This window comes from Geotrypetes seraphini, chromosome 9 (genome assembly GCF_902459505.1).
Source record: "Geotrypetes seraphini chromosome 9, aGeoSer1.1, whole genome shotgun sequence".
NCBI lineage: Eukaryota > Metazoa > Chordata > Amphibia > Gymnophiona > Dermophiidae > Geotrypetes > Geotrypetes seraphini.
In genome coordinates this window covers 93,639,742-93,662,153 of record NC_047092.1, presented here as the reverse complement: position 1 = coordinate 93,662,153, position 22,412 = coordinate 93,639,742, and the positions used below count along the sequence as shown (strand labels likewise).

General features: G+C 43.6%; 1 protein-coding gene across 1 annotated transcript in view; it reads right to left on the bottom strand.

Moving 5' to 3' along the window:
* The window catches only part of STAG1 (stromal antigen 1), a 2,074,316-nt gene that overhangs the window by 564,448 nt on the left and 1,487,456 nt on the right, over positions 1-22,412 (bottom strand). Inside the window, 1 exon segment of the mRNA XM_033958034.1 lies at positions 17,379-17,471. Within this exon segment, the coding sequence (XP_033813925.1) occupies positions 17,379-17,471 (93 nt within the window).

The window sequence follows — 22,412 nt, the reverse complement described above, 5'->3', positions numbered from 1 at the left end:
AGCAGCGTGAACAAGACTCAGCATGGTGGTCTGGGCCCAGGCACTTCATACACCACTTGTGGGGATCAGTAAGAGAAATAGTGCGCTGGCAACTGCCGCACTTTTTAAAACTCGTTAATGGGCGGGACATGGAAGGAAAAACCACCTCAGCCAAAACTCAAGGGCTGAGGCAGAGGTAAAGACTCCACTGTCATAAACAGAAGAGAAAAAAAGAAAAGAATTAAAAATCTTTTTTTTTTCTTTATTAAAAGAAGGGAAGAAAAAATCCAAAGGGAAAGAAAAAATTTAAAGTTTTACGCGAATGGGAAGGCAAACCAGAACCGCTGAACGTTCTAGCACGACTTTGCAGCTCTGCAGAAAACAGAGAACTGAGGAGTCTATGTCGGGTGGGAATGCAACCGCACAGGAGCGGTGTGATCTGTTGCAAACTTTCTAAAGTTCTTAAAGCAAAAGTGCTTTTGCAGCTGTCTGCATCGGGGTTCCGTGGATGACGTCACCCACATGTGAGAATATGCTGTCTGCTTGTCCTGGGATAATTCTATATATAAAACTCATAAATGTAAAATAATATAATAAAGTGCTCAGTCAAAAACACCATAACTATACCAGCAACAGTGTTTCAAAATAGTAGGGTCCAGCAAGGGTTTTTTTTAGAAGTGGTATGTTTGAAGACATCGGGGACAGTTGGCAGTGAAGACAGATAGGTTGAGTATATCAAAAATTCAAACAAATCAGGAGATCACAAAATAAACTAGAATTTCCTAAATTGCAACCAACAAAACATTAAAGGAATCCTTGTGATGCTTGTAATTCTATATATAATACTCATAAATGTAAAATAATGTAATAAAGTGCTTAGTGAAAAACACCATAACTACACCAGCAACAGTGTTTCAAAACAGTGTTATAAACAACATTATTGCACCCATCTGCCTGCCATAAATATAATAATAATAATAATAATAATAACTTTATTCTTATATACCACCAACAATCTTGCGACTTCTAGGCGGTTTACAATAAAAGAAACTGTAAATACAATCAAGTGAAACTTTACGAACAGCTAATTAAAGAGTATAGCAGTGTATATTTCGTACAACGAATTAGAGAATATAGCAGTGTACATCTGATAACTTTAATAATGTTAACGTCAGTTTGTGTGGTGCACGGCCAGGAAGTGCCAAGTTGTTTACACAGAAGTAGAAATATTCCGTAAGTTCATAGAGTGATCATATTTAGCGATTGGGGGTTGGGGGTTAGCAGTTTGCACGTTCAGGTATGTGGTGATGTTATGAGGGGGGTTGATGTTCCGGTTCGTTACCTAGGTATTTCAAGAATAGGTAAGTTTTTAGGTGTTTCCTGAATTCTTCATAGTTGTTTGTGTGCATAATTAATTTTTCTAGGTCTTTACCCCATATGGCTGCTTGATATGATAGCAATTGTTGATGGTGTCTCTTATATTTGCACCCTCTAGCTGGTGGGGAGACAAATTTCAGGTGTGTTTTTCTTTCATGTCTGTACTGCATGTGAAAGATCAACTACTGTTAAAAATAGTGATCACACTTATCTTTTTCTTGGAATGATATTTCTTCATATGAGTGGGTGAACCTTAAACTGTTCAAAGCCCGTTTCGCCATTGCCAGGAAATCCTAATGTGTAAATCTTCAATAAAAATGTGTTTCTTAAAGCACAAAATAATGTCCAAAAGAATCTTCCAAAAGAATGAGCACAATATCCAAAAATCATTCCACCACATCTCCTTCCTTCCAGCAAAACTGCTGTTTAAGGTTCACCCAATCACCTGAAGAAACATCATTCCAAGAAAAAGATAAGTGTGATCACTATTTTTAACAGTAGTTGATCTTTCACACACAATATTTATGGTAGGCAGGTGGGTGCAATAATGTTGTATATAACACTGTTTTGAAACACTGTTGCTGGTGTAGTTATGGTGTTTTTCACTAAGTACTTTATTACATTATTTTACATTTATGAGTATTATATATAGAATTACAAGCATCACAAGGATTCCTTTAATGTTTTGTTGGTTGCAATTTAGGAAATTCTAGTTTATTTTGTGATCTCCTGATTTGTTTGCATTTTTGATATACTCAACCTATCCGTCTTCACTGCCAACTGTCTCCGATGCCTTCAAACATATCGCTTCTAAAATAAACCTTGCTGGACCATACCTGTCCCTCCATCTATTATCCAGTCTCCCTTATTCCATTCCTATCTAAGCTACTCAAACATATTTGTTCTCCGTTTCTGCCTTGACTTCATTTCATTTCAACTGACTCTTGGTCTTCTATAATCTGATTTGATCGACAGATTGGCTATTAGTTGAAGCAATTCAGCTATAACCCCTTTCAGTTCCTTGATTACCCTTGGGTGCATGACATCCGGTCCCGGGGATTTATCGTTTTTTAAGCCTGTCAATCTGCCTGCATACTTCTTCTAGACTGACCGTCGACCCTGTCAGTTTCCCATCTTCATTTCCTGTATATAGCCTGTTGGCTTTTGGTATATTGGATATATCCTCTTCGGTAAATACAGACACAAAAAATGTGTTCAGTTTGTCAGTGATGGCTTTGTCCTTCTTTATTACTCCCTTTATTCCATGGTCATCTAACGGCCCCACTGCTTCCTTCGCGGGTCATTTCCCCTTAATATATCGAAAGAATGGCTTAAAATTTTTTTGCCTCCTTGGCTATTTTTTCCTCATAGTCTCTTTTGGCCCCTCTCACTGCCTTCTGGCACTTGCTTTGTTTGTGCTTTTTCCAGTTTTCGTCCTTTTCCATTCCTTAAATGAAGTCTTCTTGTCTCTGATTGCATCCTTCACTGCTACAGTGAGCCACACCAGTTCCTTGTTCTTTTTCCTCTTGGAACCCTTGTTGATACTGTGGCAAACCCAAGTCCATTTCTGTTTTTTTCCCAAAGATGGGGAAGAAATTCACTAAACCCCGATGCAGGAGAGCTGATCAAATTGAAACTCAGACTACAGAATTAGCTGACTACTACTTAGACAGAGAGATTTCATCAGATGAGGAATGGCATGAAAAGGAGAAGCAGAAAAGCTTTACCCAGTTTAAACCTGTCCCTGACACTGCCAGGAGATTACTACGTTTCTAGCAGCTTGTCCCTTTGAGAGCCAGGTCTAGAAAGAAACCTGTTTGTAGACAAATGAAGCAAGCTAGTGTGTGGAGAGCCCTTCCCCCACCCAGGCTCAGGGGGTGTGTCTCTCCACAGCTTAAAGCGAGGCAGTCCAGAGTAGAGAGTTGCACGGAGACAGAAATCCCACCCATCCCCGTCAGGATCCTCTCCGTTCCCACCCGTCCCCGCAAGGAATTACCTCCGTCCTCGCCCGTCCACATAAAAAGCAGCAATTACTTCTGACAGGATCATCAATTCCACAGTTTCTTTTGTGTTTGCGCTGCTGTTTTCCTTGTGGAATCTCTTTGGTGGAACCCTTTTTTTATTTTCTGTTCAGGTAATTAACTTATAAACCCCCTCTTTTACTAAGGCTGACGTGTCCATTATATTATATGGATGAACCCTGCTTCCAAAGCCTTCCATCCCCGTGGGAGTCCCGTGGACCAGAGGGGAGTCCCGTGGGTTAGGGGGGATTCCCGCGGGACCCCCGCAGGACTCCCGTGATCCCCGTTCCCATGCAGACCTCTAGTCCAGAGTAGGAAGAGGAGAGAGGCAAGCTGGAGCTGACGAGAGCCAGGAGGAGAGTGAGATTCTTTATGACTAGCCAGAGGAGGCTGGAGAAACAGATTGGCATATGGAAGAGGCAGAAGAGCTGTTTTTTCCCTCTGGAATTTGTGAGCAGGACCAAGGAGAAGCAATGGACATCCAGGAGAGTCTGGTAGGAACTGAAACTTTTCCTGTGGATATGTAACTGCAGTGAAATGTATGTGTTTTGTTTTTTGCCTGCACACGCTGAACTGCAAGCTAAGCTGTGTTTTTTTCTTTGAGGAGAGTCTCCTAGAATTTTGGACTTTGAATTTTTGCCTTAAAGCATTGGTTTTGATTCAAACAAATGTTGCATATTTTTCCCTGCTAGCAGCCAGGCTAGGCAATCACGTTCCTCTCTCACAGCTGTGTGTAGTTGCTACAGCAACGTTTCAGAAGGAAAGGTCCTTAGAATCTTGGCACTGAACCAGAACATTGGTTCTGAATTAAACTTCTCTACTTGCTGGGCTGTTATAAATTTTTCTCTTACAGTGCCTGTGTTTCTGAGCACAAGTTCTGCTTATAAAGAAACAGCTTATTTATGTGTAAATATTTTTATTAAGAAACAGCTTATTTAAAGAGAAGTTATGCTGAAGTGAAGCCATGAGATATTTTTGTATGCTTTGCTACCCAGTTTGCTGGGAGGGGGGTTTAAGTTTCAAGTTTATTATCTTTTTAATATACCGACCATCAACAGGTATCTGGCCGGTTAACAATAAAATTATAAGAAAGAGAAAAAAGTCATAAATATTTAAAAATGATGAGTGGACATCAAAAACATAACTGGACAGACATGAAAGTGAGGGTAAAAGGGAAAGGAGGGGAAAAGTTACATGTTTTGAGAAGAGAAGGAGAAAGTGGGAGTGGGGTAAAACATATTGGATGGGGTCGCTTTTTTAAAGCGATTATTTAAATAAATGAGGAACAGAAGAGTGAAGGAGAGAGAAGAGAAGGAGAGGGAAGAAGAAAAAAGAAAAAAAAAAAAGAAGGTAGCTCTAAGCACAGGCGAAAGCGTCACGGAATAAGAAAGTCTTCAGGTTAATCTTGAATTTATCTAGATGTTGTTCGTCTCGGAGTTGTTGTGGCAGGGCATTCCACAACGTTGGGGCGACTACTGTAAAATTTATTTTCCGGGTGTAATAGAAATCTTTTACGGAAGGGATTCGTAAGAGTTTTTGATCTGTTGACCTCAGTACGTGAGGAACATTGAGGAATGAGAACCTTATCAAGATATAAAGGCTGGTGTGAGAGTTTTATTTTGAAGGTAAGCAAGATGATTTTATAGGTGATACGATGTATGATAGGTAGCCAATGTGCCTCTTTCAAAAGCGGGGTAACATGATCATATTTGCCTGTTTTGTAAATGAGTTTTATTGCTGTATTTTGTATCAATTGTAGGCGTCAAATTTCTTTTTGTGGGAGGCCGTTATAAAGAGAGTTGCAGTAGTCTAAGTGGGAAATGACTAGAGAGTGAACCAGAATTGTGATTGCATCTGTCCCTAGAATCGAAGTTAATGAACGAATAAGACGAAGTTTGAAGAAACTGATTTTTACAACCGAACTGATTTGATCATGGAATGTGAGATCCTTATCGATAATGACTCCTAATAATTTTATTTTTGTTTCCATTTGTATAGGAGTGGATTTGATAGAAATTTTGCCAGATAGAGATTCGCTGTTTTTGATTGGGAGTAGTAGGGCACAGGATTTATCAATGTTGAGAGAAAGTTTATTTGTATAAAGCCAGTCATTTACAGCATCCAGTTTATTGTTTATGTCTGTTATATCTGAAATGTTTGAGGTGTTGACTGGGTGAAGTAGTTGTATGTCATCTGCATAGGCGAAGATTGTGAATCCAATAGATTGTGCTAGCGTAAGAAGAGGAGACAGAAAGATGTTGAATAATAGTGGAGATAGAATAGATCCTTGCGGAACACCATAGGTTTGTGATATAGGTTGGGAAGTTTAATTCTTTACATGAACTTTAATGCTACGTTCATTAAAGTATGAAATGAAACATAAAAGAGCCTGTAATACCGCAGTCTTTAAGTTGATTAATAAGGAGAGAGTGATCAATAGTGTCGAAGGCTGCGGACAGGTCGATCGAAATAAGAAGAACAGATTTTTGGTGATCATGATAGTAATGGATAGGCCTAGCAGTGACAGTTCAGTGGAATGTGAAGAACGAAAGCCTGTTTGACATGGATGTAGGGCATGGGTGTTTTCGATAAATTCTGTAAGTTGAGTGTGAATGATTTTTTCAGTTAGTTTAGAGATTAAGGGTGGGTTAGCGATGGGGCGGTAATTTGCCGGCAGAGAGGGGTCTAAGTTGTGTTGTTTCAATTTTGGGATAACAAGGGCTGTTTTCCAAGCAGTAGGTACTAGGTTGTCAGAGAGAGACTTGGATACCATTTCCCAGATGAATGGGCCAAAGAAGGAAAATAATTTTTTAAGGAGTGAGGGGGGAATACTCTCCATAAGATTGTTGGAGGTATTTAGGGATTGTAAAATGAGGAGAAGATTTGCTAGTGAGGGCATTTTGAAGTTTGAACAGGTGCTGAATGAGAGATGAGTAGAATCATCGGGAGTGTAAGAAGGAGAGGCAGAAGAGGAAGGTCCTAGATGTGATCTAATATCCTTGATTTTTGTATCAAAGAAAAGTGCCAGCTCATTGGCAGATGGTTGCGTAGTTAAGGGTAAGGGTTTTTTTTTTAGAATATTTTGAGAGAGATTGAACTAGATTAAAGAGAGTTGAAGAATTACGGGTGGAAGAGATAAGTTTGGAATAGTATTCTCTCTTGGTTTGTTGTATGGCAGTTTTATAATAAGAGGCTTTTTCCTTAAACAGGATAAGAAAACTATTATGGCGTGTTTTACGCCATTTATGTTCTACAGATCGAAGTTGTCGGCGAAGAAGGGCAAGTTTATTGTTATACCAGGGTTGTTGTTTTTTTGAGTCTGATTTGGGGTGAGTTTTTTTTTCTTGTTGAGGTGCCAGGGAGTCTATTAAGGATTTTGTAAAGGTTTCCCAGAGAGAGAATTGTTTATCGATAGAAAGTGAAGAGAAGTCATTGAGGTTTAAGTTAAAGGAGTTTTGGATAGCGGAAAGGGTTATTTTATTAATGTTTCGGGGGGATATAGCAATTTTTTGTTGGGCATAACATGGGAGTACAGGGAGGTCCAATTGCCAGTTAATTAAGGTGTGATCTATCCAAGGTAGAGAATGAGATTGAAAGTTTTGAAAGAGGTGACTGATAGAAGTTGGGCAGAAAATCATGTCTATGGTGTTACCAGCAGAATGGGTAGGCATTGAGATGAGAGGGGATAATGATAAGTCAGAGATTAATGTTAAGAGTTCTGTAGTGTTAGAGTGGTTGGGGGAATTAAAGTGGATATTGAAATCTCCAAGGATAATAGAATCAGGATAAGAGATATTAAAGTCCGAAATAGTGGAAAAAAGGGTAGAAAGTGAGGTTTTGGTTACTGGAGGAGGGAGGTATATAAGAAGGAAATTAAGAGAGGGGGAGTGTTTTATGGAGAATTGAAGGGATTCTACTGGAGCATCGGAGTAGGAGTTGGAAGTGTTGGGCTAGAGGGGGATAGAGGTGTGAAAAATAACAGCTATACCTCCTCCTTTTTTGTTCGGGCGGGGTTGGAAAATTGCCTTGAAGTTAGTAGGACAAGCTTGGGTTAGATAGGCCTCCTCCCCCTGAATTAGCCAGATTTCTGTAAGGCATAAGATATGAAGGTTGTATTGAATAATGGTGCCATGGATTAGGTGGTGTTTGTTTTTGATGGATCGTACGTTTACCAGACCTATATTTAGTTTGGAGGGGGAGTAAAGTGAAGTGGAATGAAAGCTGGGGGCAGGGGAAGTTGGAATAGTGATATAATTTCTTGTCTGAATTTCGGTCGGGCTAGGAAGGGGTTTTTTTTTTAGAGGTCGATGGCCCCATATAGTGGGAATAGAGGCCATTATTTTAGGGTTAGAATATTGGGGTGCAGAAGAATTAAGGTGGAAAGAAGTGTGAGGTAAAGGAAAAGGAATTAGGAGGTTGTATATAAGGAAGGAAATTCCGAGTTGAAATAGTGAGTTGTGTGAGGTTTTGGTGGAAGGAATATTGTATAAGAAAAAATGAACAAGAGCATGAAGTAGCTGCATGAAGGAGCGCATAAAAGAGCAGGACCTGCTCCTTAGGTGCGCTCCTTTGGCGTGCGCCGCAAAGCAGGTAAATTTGTAGTCAACGCTACCGGTGGTGGAAAGTGGGCGGAGTCGTCGGCGCCGCTACTGCGCGGCGGCAGTCCCTTTGGGGAGCAAGAGAGCCTGTCAAAATCAAAATCGACATACATTAGGAGAAAAGCAAACTACAAACCAGGTAAATGACAATAGGGGTAGAAAGAAAAACAAGTATAACAGACGTACAAGAATAGCACAAGAAATAGTAACTATTAAAACAGATAAAACGATACTCACTGATTAAAACAGGTAAAACAATAACTAAAATTAAATTTAACTTAAGTACAGTTAAAAAGTAAAATAGAAACTGGAACAGTGATTAAAGATGGCTGTTAGTGAGAGGTGAGGTAAGCCAGCAAACAGAGGAGTGCAAGACAGTATGGTGTGCGCCGCAAAGCAGGTAAATTTGTAGTCAACGCTACCGGTGGTGGAAAATGGGCGGAGTCGTCGGCGCCACCGCTATGCGGCGGCAGTCCCTTTGGGGAGCAAGAGAGCTGATTAAAACAGGTAAAACATTATCTGGCCAAGGACTGGCAATGCTCCTTTTGAATAAACATCTGGGTGAATAGTACAAGCTAGTGCTGCCCGATTCAGGAAAAAAATTTTTGATTCGATTCAGCCTATTGAATCGATTTTTCGATTCAATTTTCCTGCCCAATTGAGTGGTTTTTTCCAAACATCCTAGTGGGTTTATTTTATAGCCTCTTCACCCTCTTTGCCCTCTCCTACCCATACTGGTCCTGTGATGTAAACAAAATAAACAAACAAAAAATACTTTTCCTCTCTCTATTAAATCCTAGCTCACGTTTGCAGTCCAACACCAGCTCTGGAAGGATACACATATCAAATCTGACATATTGTAATCACAAAACAGAAAATAAAATTATTTTTCCTACCTTTTGTTGTCTGGTCATTTTTCAAATCTTGTTGGTCCCATGTTGGTCTGGTTGTCTTCTGATCAGGCTCTCCTTCTTTCTTCTTTCTCCATGCTAACCATCCATCTTCCATCTCTGTCCTCCCCTTCTGTTTCCCTTTAATTTCCCGGAGGTCTGGCATCTTTCCTTTTTTTCATTTCCATCACCCCGCAACTGCAGCGATGGACCCCAACATCCACAGATCCACCATCTCTCCGTTTCTCATCTACCCTTTCATTCAGCATCTCTCTTCTGTGTCCCTGTTCCTATGCTCCCTACATGCCCAGCATCTTATCTCTCCCCATATCCAGCTTCTTCTTTTTCTCTTCCTTACCTCCTGTATCCCCTTCCCCAGGTACAGGCTTTCTCCTACTATCGCTCCTGCAATCCTGCACCTTGCCCACCTACTTTGGAGCAGTATCTGTCCCTCTTGTACCCTTCCCCTTGTGGTCTTGCATTTCTCTCTCCCTCTCCCTCTCTCCATTAGTCCAGCACCTCTCCTCTGCTTTCCTCCCCCTCTTTTTGGTCTCTCTCTTCCCTTCACTTCACCCCAGGTCTGGCATCTCCCCTCCCCTCTCTTACTCCTTCCTCCTCCTCCCTCTGCACAGGCCTGCCTCCCCACTGCCAAAGAGGTGATGGGTCTTAAGCACGCGAGACGCATGCCGACAAACGAGCGCCGACAATTCAGCACGAGACTTCAGCACGCCGCAGAAAAACCTTCTTTTAAAGGGTTCCAAAGGGAGGTGTTGGTGGGGAAGCCTCCCACTCTACTTAATAGGGATCATGCTGATGTGTTGGGGGTGTGGGGGTGTAACCCCCCCACATTATACTGAAAACTTAATTTTTTCCCTTAAAAATAGAGAAAAAGTTAAGTTTCCAGTATAATGTGGGGTTACAATCCCCCCAAACCCAGCGCGGTCACTATTAAGTAAAGTGGGGGGTTCCCCACCAACACCCCCCGTCAGAGCCCTTTAAAAGAAGGTTTTTCTGCGGCGCGCTGAAGTCTTGCGATGAATTGTTGGCCCGCATCTGTCTCGCGCGCTTAAGACTATGAACCGCCAAAGGAACTCTTCCTCCTCCTCCCTCTGCACAGGCCTGCTTCCCTGCCCTGAAGGCCTGCTCCCCGTCACGAAGACCTATTCCCCCCCACGAAGGCCTGCTCCCCCCAGGAAGGCACTTTCTCTCCTCCTCCCCGCTGAGAAGGCTTGCTTCCCCCCCCCGCCGGGAACAAACGCTGCTCCACCCGCCCCGAAGTCACATTTTCTCCTCCCTCCCGCCAGGAACGAACGTTGCTCACCCCTGCCGCGAAAGCACATTTTTTCTCCCCTCCCCCTGCCGGGAACGAAAGCTGCTCCTCCTGCAAGCATTCTTACCTTCTTACCGCTAATAGGGCAGCTTGCAGGCTTGCTGGTGTTATAGCGATCCTTGCAGCTACCCGTGGTCCTCAGTGGTACGTTCTTCCTGCTATGTCCTGCCCCTGCTCTGACATCAGGGGCAGGATCGCAGCAGAGAGAACGTGCCACTGAGGACCAAGGGCAGCTGCAGGGATCGCTATAACATCAGCGAGCCTGCAAGCTGCCCTATTAGTATAAAGGAGGTAAGAGCGGGGAAGCTGGGGGAGGTAAGAGCAGGGAGGCAAGAGCGGGCAAGCTGAGGGAGGTTTTTCTGACTGACCCTCCCCCTCAAGCAGGAGCAGCAGCGGATGGCCAGCAAGAGGCAGCGCTGCAGCTCCTGCTTTAGGAAGGCACAGGAGAAGGGTCGGCCATTGAATCAGGAGGCCGATTTTTTAAAAATTGAATCAATTCGAATCGATTCGAATTGTGAATAGGGCAGCACTAGTACAAGCCTAAAGTATAATCTAGCTGTTCTGGAGAAGAGGACTGTGTTATATTCTACTGTTAAAGTCCAGAAGCAGGAGACTATGTTCAAGCCATTATTGACAAATTTGAAAACTCAGATTTTGGGGTTTTTTTCTGTATGAGAAATATATGATTTAATGGAATGAGTGTTTTTTGAAACTGCAAGGCTGAAGCCTGTATTAGGGTTTATTTGGCAAGTGGCTGAAATAAAGCTGTTGTTTGCCATTTCTGACTAAGACTCATTTCTTGCATGACCCTGTTAAGCTGTTAACTAGCTAGATAAAGTCCTGAAGGGTCAGAAGATTTGTCACGATCTCATGGGCTCACTGCGCATATCAGGGGCACGGTGTGACAATACACAGTATATATAGATTTTGTGTCCTTAAAAAGGGACCATGCTTGCTCTAGCGTATTTACAGTGCTTATCCTCTTCCTAATCTTCTTCCTTACCATGACTCTCATCCCTTCGTAGTTCCCTTTTTGGAAGTTCAGTGCCATGGCCATCATCCTGGATCGATTTTTTTGTCCCTGTGTCCAGGTTGAAGTGGATAATATTCCCAGTATCCTGTCTACTTCTATACCTTTTGCCGGTCCTTGTGGTCCATTTAGAATTAAGTCCAGAATTGTATTTTCCTTGACAAGTTGTTCCAGGAAGCATTCGCCTACAGCATCCAGGAACTTGGTCTCCCTACTGCAGCTGGAGTTGCCTAGATTCCAATCTATCCCCGGATAATTGAAATTGCCCATGATAACTGCATTGCCTCCCTTGCATTTTTGTTTAATTTTGTCCATCATTTCTCCATCAGTCTCTTCGGACTGCCCTGGAAGTCGGTACTAGACGCCAATCTTCATATCCATTCCATTTGTTCCCAGTATTTTGGCCCATAGAGACTCTACCTTATTGTTTGTTTCCGACGTGTTCTCTCTGGTAGACTCAATTCCCTCTTTTATGTATAGGGCAATACCCCCACCTTTTTGTCCTACTCTGTCTCTGCTGGAGGGAGCTGAGATGGAGGAGACAGCAGTGATAATCCACGTTGGAACCAACGACGTCAGCAGAAGGAACTACAACAGGACTACACTGACCGAGCAGTTTAAGATCCTGGGGAGGAAACTGAAGCTGAGGACAAGGAAGCTAGTCTTCTCAGAGATCCTGCCAGTACCGAGGGCGGATGCAAGGAGGCAGACCGAGCTGCAAGCAGTAAATGGTTGGCTGAGGAGATGGTGCGATGAGGAGGGTTTCCACTTTGTATGGAACTGGACAACCTTCCTGGGGAAAAGCAATCTCTACAGGAGAGATGGACTGCACCTGAGCACGGCTGGGACGAGGATGCTGGCACGCAACATCCAGAACGGCATAGACATGGCTTTAAACTGAGGACAAGGGGAAAGCCGATAGTTGATCCGACATCGACACATCGGACTAGAGTATCAAACAAGGATACTGAATCGGGAATAGGCGATAGAGGACTCGAGATGGAGTGGACATTTTTTTTTTTTTTAAACCCAAAGACGCGATGCAGGGGCCCAAGGAACTAATGAAACTAAAGAGCGCAAAAAGGAGGAAACAGCCGGAACCAGAGGGACGTCCAAAAATGGGGAAGCAGGCTGAGGACGAGATAGACGCACCACAGGAGGGGGATGAGGACGAAACAGACACACCGCAGGAGGAAGATGGACGGAATGAGGCTCGGGGACTGGCAGCCCATGAAGGGGTCGGCAGGAGCACCAAACCACGAGGAAAACAAACAGAGAAGGTAAACAACAGGGACTTAAATTGCCTATACACTAATGCTAGGAGCCTAAGAACCAAAATGGGGGAGCTAAAAGTTATAGCCAGTAAGGAGGACCTAGACATAATTGGAGTCACAGAGACATGGTGGTCCGAGGACAATAAATGGGATGTGGTCCTACCAGGGTACAAACTCTATAGGAGGGATAGGACACATAAGAAGGGTGGAGGAATAGCGTTATATATAAAGGACTCCATTCCTTCAACCAGGATGGAAACAACAGTAAGGGCGGACGGCTTGGAATCACTATGGGTAAAGCTGACAGGAGGAAATGGAGCAGACATAAAATTGGGACTGTACTATCGCCCACCAGGACAACTGGAGGCAAACGACCAGGACCTGGAGGCTGAATTGAGGCAGGTATGTAAAAGCGGAAGTGTGGTGGTGATGGGGGATTTCAACTACCCTGGGATAGACTGGAGCATTGGACACTCAAATTGCACGAGAGAAACAAAGTTCCTGGAGGCAGTGAGGGACTGTTTCATGGAGCAGCTGGTCACGGAACCAACAAGAGGAGATGCCACCCTTGACCTAATCCTCAATGGGCTAGGAGGACCCGCAAAAGAGGTGGTAGTTCTAGAGCCACTAGGAAACAGCGATCACAACATGATCCAGTGCAAGCTAGAAATGGGAACATCAAAAGTGAAAAGAACTACAACAACAGCACTTAATTTTAGAAAAGAGGAAATTACGAGGCCATGAGGAAAATGGTGGGAAAGAAACTCAGCAACAGCTCAGGGAAGATGGAAACCTTAGAGGAAGCCTGGGCCCTATTCAAGGGCACGGTGCACGAAGCACAAAACCTGTATGTCCCCAGGTTTAGGAAAGGGTGCAAAAAAATCGAACCAAAAACCCGGCATGGATAACAAATGCAGTGAGAAAGGCGATAAGTGACAAGAAAACATCATTTAGAAAATGGAAAAAGGACCAAACTAAGGACAACCAGAAGGAACACAAAAGGCACCAAAAGGACTGTCACCGAGTGGTTAGGAAAGCAAAAAAAAGGTTAGGAGAGACTGGCGGGGGAAGCAAAAAACTTCAAACCATTCTTCAGGTATGTGAAGGGGAAAGAACCAGCCAGGGAGGAAGTGAGACCTTTGGACGATGGAGACAGGAAGGGAGTGGTTAAGGAGGAAAAAGAGATAGCTGACAGGTTAAACAAGTTCTTCTCGTCAGTCTTCACGAGAGAGGACACATCCAATATCCCAGAACCCGAGCAGAACATAAACGGAGACCATGATGAAAAGCTGGTCCAACTAGAAGTAAGCAAAGAGGATGTTCTCAGACAGATAGACAGACTGAAGAGTGACAAATCACCAGGTCCGGACGGCATCCACCCAAAGGTATCAAAGGAACTGAGAAATGAAATAGCGGAAAAGCTACGCCAAATTTGTAACCTATCCTTGAAAACTGGGGAGATCCCAGAGGACTGGAAAATAGCCAATGTCACGCCCATCTTTAAGAAGTGATCAAGGGGTGACCCGGGAAACTACAGGCCGGTGAGCTTGATCTCGGTTCCGGGAAAGATGATGGAAGCACTGGTCAAGGACACAATCTACGAACACATAGAAAACAATGGACAACTGAAGGCGAACCAGCACGGCTTCTGCAAGGGAAGGTCATGCCTCACGAACTTAGTGTATTTCTTTGAGGGAATAAACAGCCAGGTGGCTAAAGGGGAATCCATAGACATCATTTACCTTGACTTCCAAAAGGCCTTCGACAAGGTACCTCACGAAAGACTGCTTAGGAAGCTGTGGAGCCACTGGCTGCAGGGGGATGTCCACCGATGGATCAAACACTGGCTGGCAAGCAGGAAACAGAGGGTTGGAGTAAAGGGCCATTACTCAGACTGGCAATGGGTCACGAACGGAGTTCCACAGGGGTCAGTGCTGGGACCGCTCCTGTTCAATATATTTATCAACGACCTGGAGACGGGGACGAAATGTGAGGTTATTAAATTTGCTGATGACACCAAACTCTGCAGCAGAGTTAGAAACACGGAAGATTGCGAAGACCTGCAAAGAGACCTAACGAGACTGGAAGAGTGGGCAAAAAGTAGCAGATGAGTTTTAACATAGAGAAATGCAAGATCATGCATGTAGGGAAAAAGAACTCTATGTTCAGCTACAAAATGGGAGGATCACTGCTAGGGGTGAGCAACCTTGAAAGAGACCTGGGGGTGATGGTGGACACAACATTGAAAGCATCAGCACAATTTGCGACAGCCTCAAAGAAAGCGAACAGAATGTTGGGTATCATTAAAAAGGGTATCACGACCAGGACAAAGGAAGTCATCATGCCGCTATATCGTGCAATGGTGCGCCCACATCTGGAGTACTGTGTCCAGTACTGGTCGCCGTACCTCAAGAAGGACATGGCAGTACTTAAGGGGGTCCAGAGGAGAGCAACTAAACTGGTAAATGGTATGGAAACTTTTCATACGCTGACAGGTTGAAAATGCTGGGGTTAGAAAAAGCGGAGACTTAGAGGAGACATGATAGAAACCTTCAAAATCCTGAGGGGCATAGAGAAGGTGGACAGGGACAGATTCTTCAGACTGTGGGGAACCACAAGTACAATGGGGTCACTCGGAGAAATTGAGAGGGTACAGGTTTAGAACAAATGTGAGGAAGTTCTTTTTTACCCAGAGGGTGGTGGACACATGGAACGCGCTTCCAGAGGTTGTGATAGGCCAGAGCACACTACAGGGTTTCAAGGAAGGTTTAGATAGGTTCCTAAAGGATGAGGGGATTGAGGGTTACAGATAGATGTAGAGGTAGGTTACAGAAATAATCAGGAACCACTTCATAGGTCACAGACCTGATGGGCCGCCGCGGGAGCGGACCGCTGGGTGCGATGGACCTCTGGTCTGACCCAGTGGTGGCAACTTCTTATGTTCTTAATAGGTTGTTTCCCAGTAGCACAGTGTCCCAGACGTCCTCGTTCCACCATGTTTCCGTGATGCCGATGATGTCTAGCTTATCTTTTTGTGCCATAGCTTCCAATTCCTCCATCTTATTCCTTAGGCTTCTTGCGTTTCTGTACATATACTTAAGTTTGCGGCCTGTTACTTTCTTACATTTCCTTCCCCCTTCTGTCTCTCTCGCTTCTGTCCCTTTCGATCCTCGGGATTTCTATCTTGCCTATGATCCGGTAAGTCTTCCCTGCAATTTTTTTGCATGGTATCCTCTGGGTATACCATTTCCCGAACCATCGACTCTTGGTCGACTGTCAGCTTTTCTCTACCTCTCCCATCGCAGCATTAGTGTATGCTTTATTGGATCCTCTTTTGGTGCCATCCCACTAGCGGCGTTCTATCTTAGGATCTCTTTTATTCTCTCTCTATACCTCATTCCTCAGTGCCCTGATTTCCTCCCATGACTTCCAGTATCACATATATGCCAATGATTCATAGATCTACCTTTTTATACCTGAGATTTCACAGAAAATCCCCACCCAAGAGTCTCCTCCTGTTTGTCTGACACTGTTACCTGGATGTTCTGCCATCACTTGAAACTAAACATGCCTAAGATTAAACTACTCCTCATTCCTCCTAAACCCCTCTGCCCCTCTCCTTCCGTTCTTCATTTTCATCAACAATACTGTTATCATTCCTGTCTCCTCTGCTTGTAACCTCAGTGCCGTCTTTAACTCTGACCTCTCATTTTCTATGCACATCCAACTGACTGTGAAAGCCTGTCCCTTCTATCTCTGTATTTCTAAAATATGCCCCTTCCTCTCAGAGCACACTACCTGGACCCTTGTCCACATCCTTGTAGTATCATGCTTAGATCATTGCAATTTACTTCTAACAGGTCTCCTGCTGAACCACTTCTCCCCCCCTGCAATCTGTACAAAATTCTGCTGCACGACTTATCTTCTGCCAACTTCACTACACTCACATTACCCCTCTCCTCAAATCACTTCACTGACTCCCTATCCGCCTTCATATCCAATTCAAACTCTTATTATTAATCTACAAATGTGTTCATTCTGCAGCCCCTCTTCTCTCTCCTTACATGCCTCTCATAAACTCTGTTCCTCAGATAAGTTGTTTTTATCTGTACTCTCGTCCTCCACTGCCAATTCCAGACTTTGTTCCTTTCATCTCGCTTCTCCATATGCCTAGAACAAACTATCGGAGTCCATACATCATGCACCTTCCCTTCCCTTGTTGGAAAGTAGGCTGAAAACCCACCTTTTTGAGATAGCCTTCAACTTTTAACCCTACGCTTTTCTGTTCACCCGTTAACTGAATCCCTTACTCTGGCTTTCTGGGGGGGGGGGGTTCCCTGTCTTGATTGACTAGATTGTGAGCTCATTCGAGCAGGGACTGATTAGATTGTGAGCTCATTCATGCAGGAACTGTCTCCCTTGCAACTCTGTACAGTGCTCTGTACAGTGCTGGTAGCGCTCTAGAGATAGTAGTAGTAATACTGGTAGTAATAATAGTAGCAATAGCAATGGAGTCGGCTGAGATCCTGGTGAACTGAGTTCAAGTCCCACCCACCTCCTTGTGATCTTGACCACGACACCTACCCTCCACAGTCCCAGGTACAAAACTTAGACTGTGCGCTCACCAGGGTCAGAGGAAGTACCTGCATAGAATGTGTATAGTGCTGCATATGTCTGAATGTGTATAGTGCTGCATATGTCTAGTAGTGCTATAGAAATAATTAGTAGTAGCAGTATATATCTGCTCAAAGGGCTCTGACAGCACTGGTGTTAACAGTAAACACAATAAAAGAAAAGAAAAATATGGTAATAAATAGAAGCATATTTTGGCACCTTGTAAAAAAAAAAAAAACCCAAAACGCCGTTCCTGTTCTCTTACCTGTTCCTTTACTGGAGTGTTGACATTTGAAAGGCATTGCTGGCAAACTGCAAGAAAACACTTCACTGTCTTTCTCAATATCAACAAATCATCCTGAAACAAGGAATATGAAGTAATAATCAGTAAACTAATTAATTCATAGGACCAACAAAGTAAAATTGCCTTTGACAGTTGTTCACTGATGACATAGATTAATAGATCACACTAAGGTGATCAAGGCCATGCTCATCAGTGGTAAAAAGAGGGGGAGAAAAACTCTCAAGAGAGGTGAAATAGTTGTGTGATTTACTAGCCTTCTATCAAAAGAGAACACTTATTAGATGTTTTAATGCAAATAAGAGTTAAATAAAAAAACAACAATCCTTTCCACAGCTGAGAAAAGATACAAAACTACAACATATTAAAACAACAAATAAGTAGAGGATAACTTCATAATGTGGCACTTGAAATTTTTTTCAGCCCCTCTCCCTATTTTATAGATACATATGTCCCAGTTGAATAAGAAATAAGAAAGAGGATTGATTATGGTTTAAGAGGGCTGTATTGAGAACAAACTCAGAAAACACTAACCCTATATTGTTAACACCTTTACAAAAGCACAAGTATTGATTATGGTTAAATAATATCTGTATTGAAACCATCCCAGGAAACGCAAACTCTGTATTGTAACACCTTTACAGAAGTTCATGTAACACCATGATAGAAGCTCATGTATTGTAACACCATTACAATGCTCATATAAACCGTTCTGAATTCATTTCCCCAGTCATTAGAAACACTGAAACTTTCAATAAACACATGTACACCTCCTACCAAGAAGATTACTGTAATTAATTGTACTTGGGACTTCCCAAGTACATGTTATAGGCTTAGCAGCTTTTGCAGAATGTAGCGGCTCAACGGGTGACCAATATTTCTAAAAGTGCTCATATTACATCAATTTTGCAAAAGTTGCATTGGTTGCTAATTAAGTCACACATTAGCTTCAAGACTGTGTTTATTTTTTTAAATTTTGAATAATGATATCTCCTGTGACTTTGGCAACTACATTGCATTTGTCTAAGTCTTTATGTAGTCTAGGATCTTCTCAGAAACAACTGTTGGATATTGTTTATCTATAGAAAGTCAATGTTTCAGATTGAGGGGGGTGAGGAGATAAAATGAACTCACGTGCATTAAAAACTGGCTGGCGGATAGGAAACAGAGAGTGGGGGGTAAATGAACATAAGAACATAAGAATTAACACTGCTGGGTTAGATAGTGGTCCATCATGTCCAGCAATCCGCTCATGCGGTGGCCCTCTGGTCAAAGACCGCGCCCTGACTGAGACTATCCCTATCAGGGTATGTCCTTGTTCAGCAGGAACTTGTCTAACTTTGTCTTGAATCCCTGGAGGGTGTTTTCCCCTATGATAGCGTTCCAGTTTTCCACCACTCTCTGGGTGAAGAAGAACTTCCTTATGTTTGTACAGAATCTATCCCCTTTCAACTTTAGAGAGTGCCCTCTCGTTCTCCCTACATTGGAGAGGATGAACAACATGTCTTTATCTACTAAGTCTATCCCCTTCAGTACCTTGAATGTTTCGATCATGTCTCCTCTCAATCTTCTCTGTTCGAGGGAGAAGAGGCCCAGTTTCTCTAATCTTTCGTTGTACAGCAGCTCCTCCAACCCCTTAACCATCTTAGTTGCTCTTCCCTTTCGAGTAGTATCGTGTCCTTCTTCATGTACGGTGACCAGTGCTGTACGTAGTACTCCAGGTGAGGGCGCACCATGGCCTGGTTCAACGTCATGATAACCTCCGATCTGTTTGTGATCCCCTTGTTTATCATTCCTAGCATTCTGTTTGCCCTTTTTGCCGCCGCCGCACATTACATGGACGGCTTCACTGACTTGTCGATCAGAAATCCCAAGTCTCTTTCCTGGGAGGTCTCTCCAAGTACCGCCCCGGATATCCTGTATTCGTGCATGAGATTATTGTTACCGACATGCATCACTTTACACTTGTCCACATTGAACCTCATCTGCCATGTCGATACCCATTCCTTGAGCCTGAATATGTCATGTTGCAGATCTTCGCAATCCCCCTGCATCTTCACTACTCTGAATAACTTCATATCGTCTGCAAATTTAATCACCTCGCTCGTTGTACCAATGTCCAGAGAGTTTATAAAGATGTTGAACAGCCGGGTCCAAGCACCGAGCCCTGTGGCACCCCACTGGTGACGCTTTTCCAGTCCGAATATTGTCCATTTACCCCTACTCTCTGTTTCCTATGCTCCAGCTAGTTTTTAATCCACATGAGTATTTCACCTTCGATTCCATGGCTCACAATTTTCTGAAGAAGTCGTTCATGCGGAACCTTGTCAAACGACTTCTCAAAGTTCAGATATACAATGTCGACCAGGTCGCTCTTGTCTGTCTGTCTGTTCACTCACTTGAAGAAGTGTAGCAAGTTTGTCAAACAAGATCTGCCTTTGCTGAAACCGTGCTGGCTGGTCCTCATCAGACCGTGTCCGTCAAGGTGATCAATGATGCGGTCCTTTATCAGCACCTCTACCATCTTTCCCGGTACCGAGGTCAGACTCACCAGTCTGTAGTTTCCCGGGTCTACCCTCGAACCTTTTTTGAAGATTGGTGTAACATTTGACACCGTCCAGTCCTCCTGAATCTTTCCCGTTTTGATCGACAGGTTGGCTGTTAGTTGAAGCAATTCAACTATGGTCCCTTTCATTTCCTTGATGACCCTCGGATGGATGCCATCCGGTCCCGAGGATTTATCGCTCTTGAGCTTATCAATTTGCCTGCATACCTCTTCTAAACTGACTGTCAACCCTGTCAGTTTTCTGTTTTCACTTCCAGCATATATCCTGATGGGTATGCTGTGTATATCCTCTTCAGTAAATACAGACAAAAAAACGTGTTCAGTCTGTCGGCGATTGCCTTGTCCTCCTTTATCGCTCCCTTTATTCCTTGGTCATCCAACGGTCCCACCGCTTCCTTCATGGGTCGTTTCCCTTTAATACAGTGCATGAAAATAGATCTCATGCATATTCATTGAGGAAATCCTGAAACCCAACTGGAATACGGCTCTTGAAGACTACTTTAATATATCGAAAGAAAGCCTTGAAGTTTTTCATCTCATTGGCTATTATTTCCTCGTAGTCTCTTTTGGCCCCTTTCACTGCCTTATGGCACCTGTGTTGATGTTGTTTGTGCTTATTCCAGTTTTCGTCCATTTGTGATCTTTTCCATTCCTTAAATGAGGTTTTCTTGTCTCTGATCACTTCCTTAACCTCTACAGTGAGCCACGCCGGTTCTTTATTTTTTTTTCTCTTTGATCCCTTGTTGATACACAGTATATATAGGTTTTGTGCCTCGGTGACTGTATCCTTAAAAAGAGACCAAGCTTGCTCTAGCTTCTTTACAGTGTTTATCTTATTCTTAATCTTCTTCCCCACCATGCATCTCATCCCTTCATAATTACCTTTTGGAAGTTTAGTGCCGTGGCTGTCGTTCTGGACTTATGTTTTGTCCCTGTTTCCAGGTTGAAGCGGATCATATTGTGATCGTTGTTTCCCAGTGTCCCTTCTACATCTACATCCTGCGCCGGTCCTCGCAGCCCATTTAGAATTAAGTCCAGAATTGCATTTCCTCTCGTGTTTTCCTTGACAAGTTATTCCAGGAAGCAATTGCCTAGAGTTTCTAGGAACTTGGTCTCTCTAGCACAGCCGGAGGTGCCGAGGTTCTATTCTATCCCTGGATAGTTGAAGTCACCCATGATAACTGTGTTGCCTCCTTTGCGGTTGCATTTAATCTCATCCATCATTTCTTCATCAATTTCTTCTAACTGCCCTGGGTGTCGGTAGTAGATGCCCATCCTTGTTTCTGGTCCATTTATTCCTGGAATTTTGACCCATAGAGACTCTAACTTATCCTTCTGTTGTGGCATGTTAACTCCAGTAGATTCAATTCCCTCTTTGACATATATGGCAATGCCTCCTCCTTTTTGAGTCACTATGTCTCTGTGGTATAGTTTGTATCCTGGTAGCACCGTGTCCCAGACATTTTCATCAGTCCACCATGTTTCAGTGATGCCGATGATGTCAATGTTATCCTTTTGTGCCACAGCTTCTAATTCCCCCATTTTATTTCTAAGGCTCCTTGCATTCATGTACATACACTTGAGTTTGCAACCTGTTCCTTTCTTGTGTGTCCTTCCCTCTTTTGTCCCTTTCGGTCTGTCTTGTCTGTGATCTGGCGAGTCTTCCCCTCCTTCTTCCTGCATGGTATCCTCCAGGTATACTGGTTCTCGAATCATCGACTCTCTCTCTTGATCGACTGTCGGCTTTCCCCTTCATCCTAGTTTAAAAGCTTCTCAACTTCTCTCTTGATATTGTTTGCAAGTAACCTCGTTCTGACTCTGCTGAGGTGGAGTCCGTCCTTCCTGTATAGCTTGCTTTCCCCCCAGAATGTCATCTAGTTATGCACGAAGTGGAATCCTTCTTCCTCACACCAGCGCCACATCCACGTGTTGACTGCTTGCAGCTCCATCTGTCTCTTCTCATCTGCCCTTGGTACCGGCAGGATGTCCAAGAATGCTATCCTCTGCGTTCTGGTCTTCAGCTTCTTTCCTAGTGCCCAGAACTGGTCCTTCAGTATTTCTCTGTTGTAGTTCCTGTTGCTCACGCTGTTCGGCCCCAGATGGGTCACCACTGCCGTATCTTCTTGTTCCATGATGTTGATGATCCTGTCGATGCGGATCACTATGTCTTCTAACTTGGCTCCCGGTAGGCAGCTCACCAGCCGATCCTATTTTCCTACCACTATGTGGCTGTCAACTTGTCTGATAATGGAGTCCTCCACGACAATTGCTGTCCCCTCTATCTTCTCTTGCTTCTCCAGTCACAGGTCTGTGTCTCTAGTGTATGTCCATCTCTCCAGCCATAGGTTCGTGTCCTCCGTGTACACCCATCTTCCCTCACCTTGTCGTTGGCTCGCACCAGACTTGTCTTCTTGTGGGTCCCCTCTGCTGCC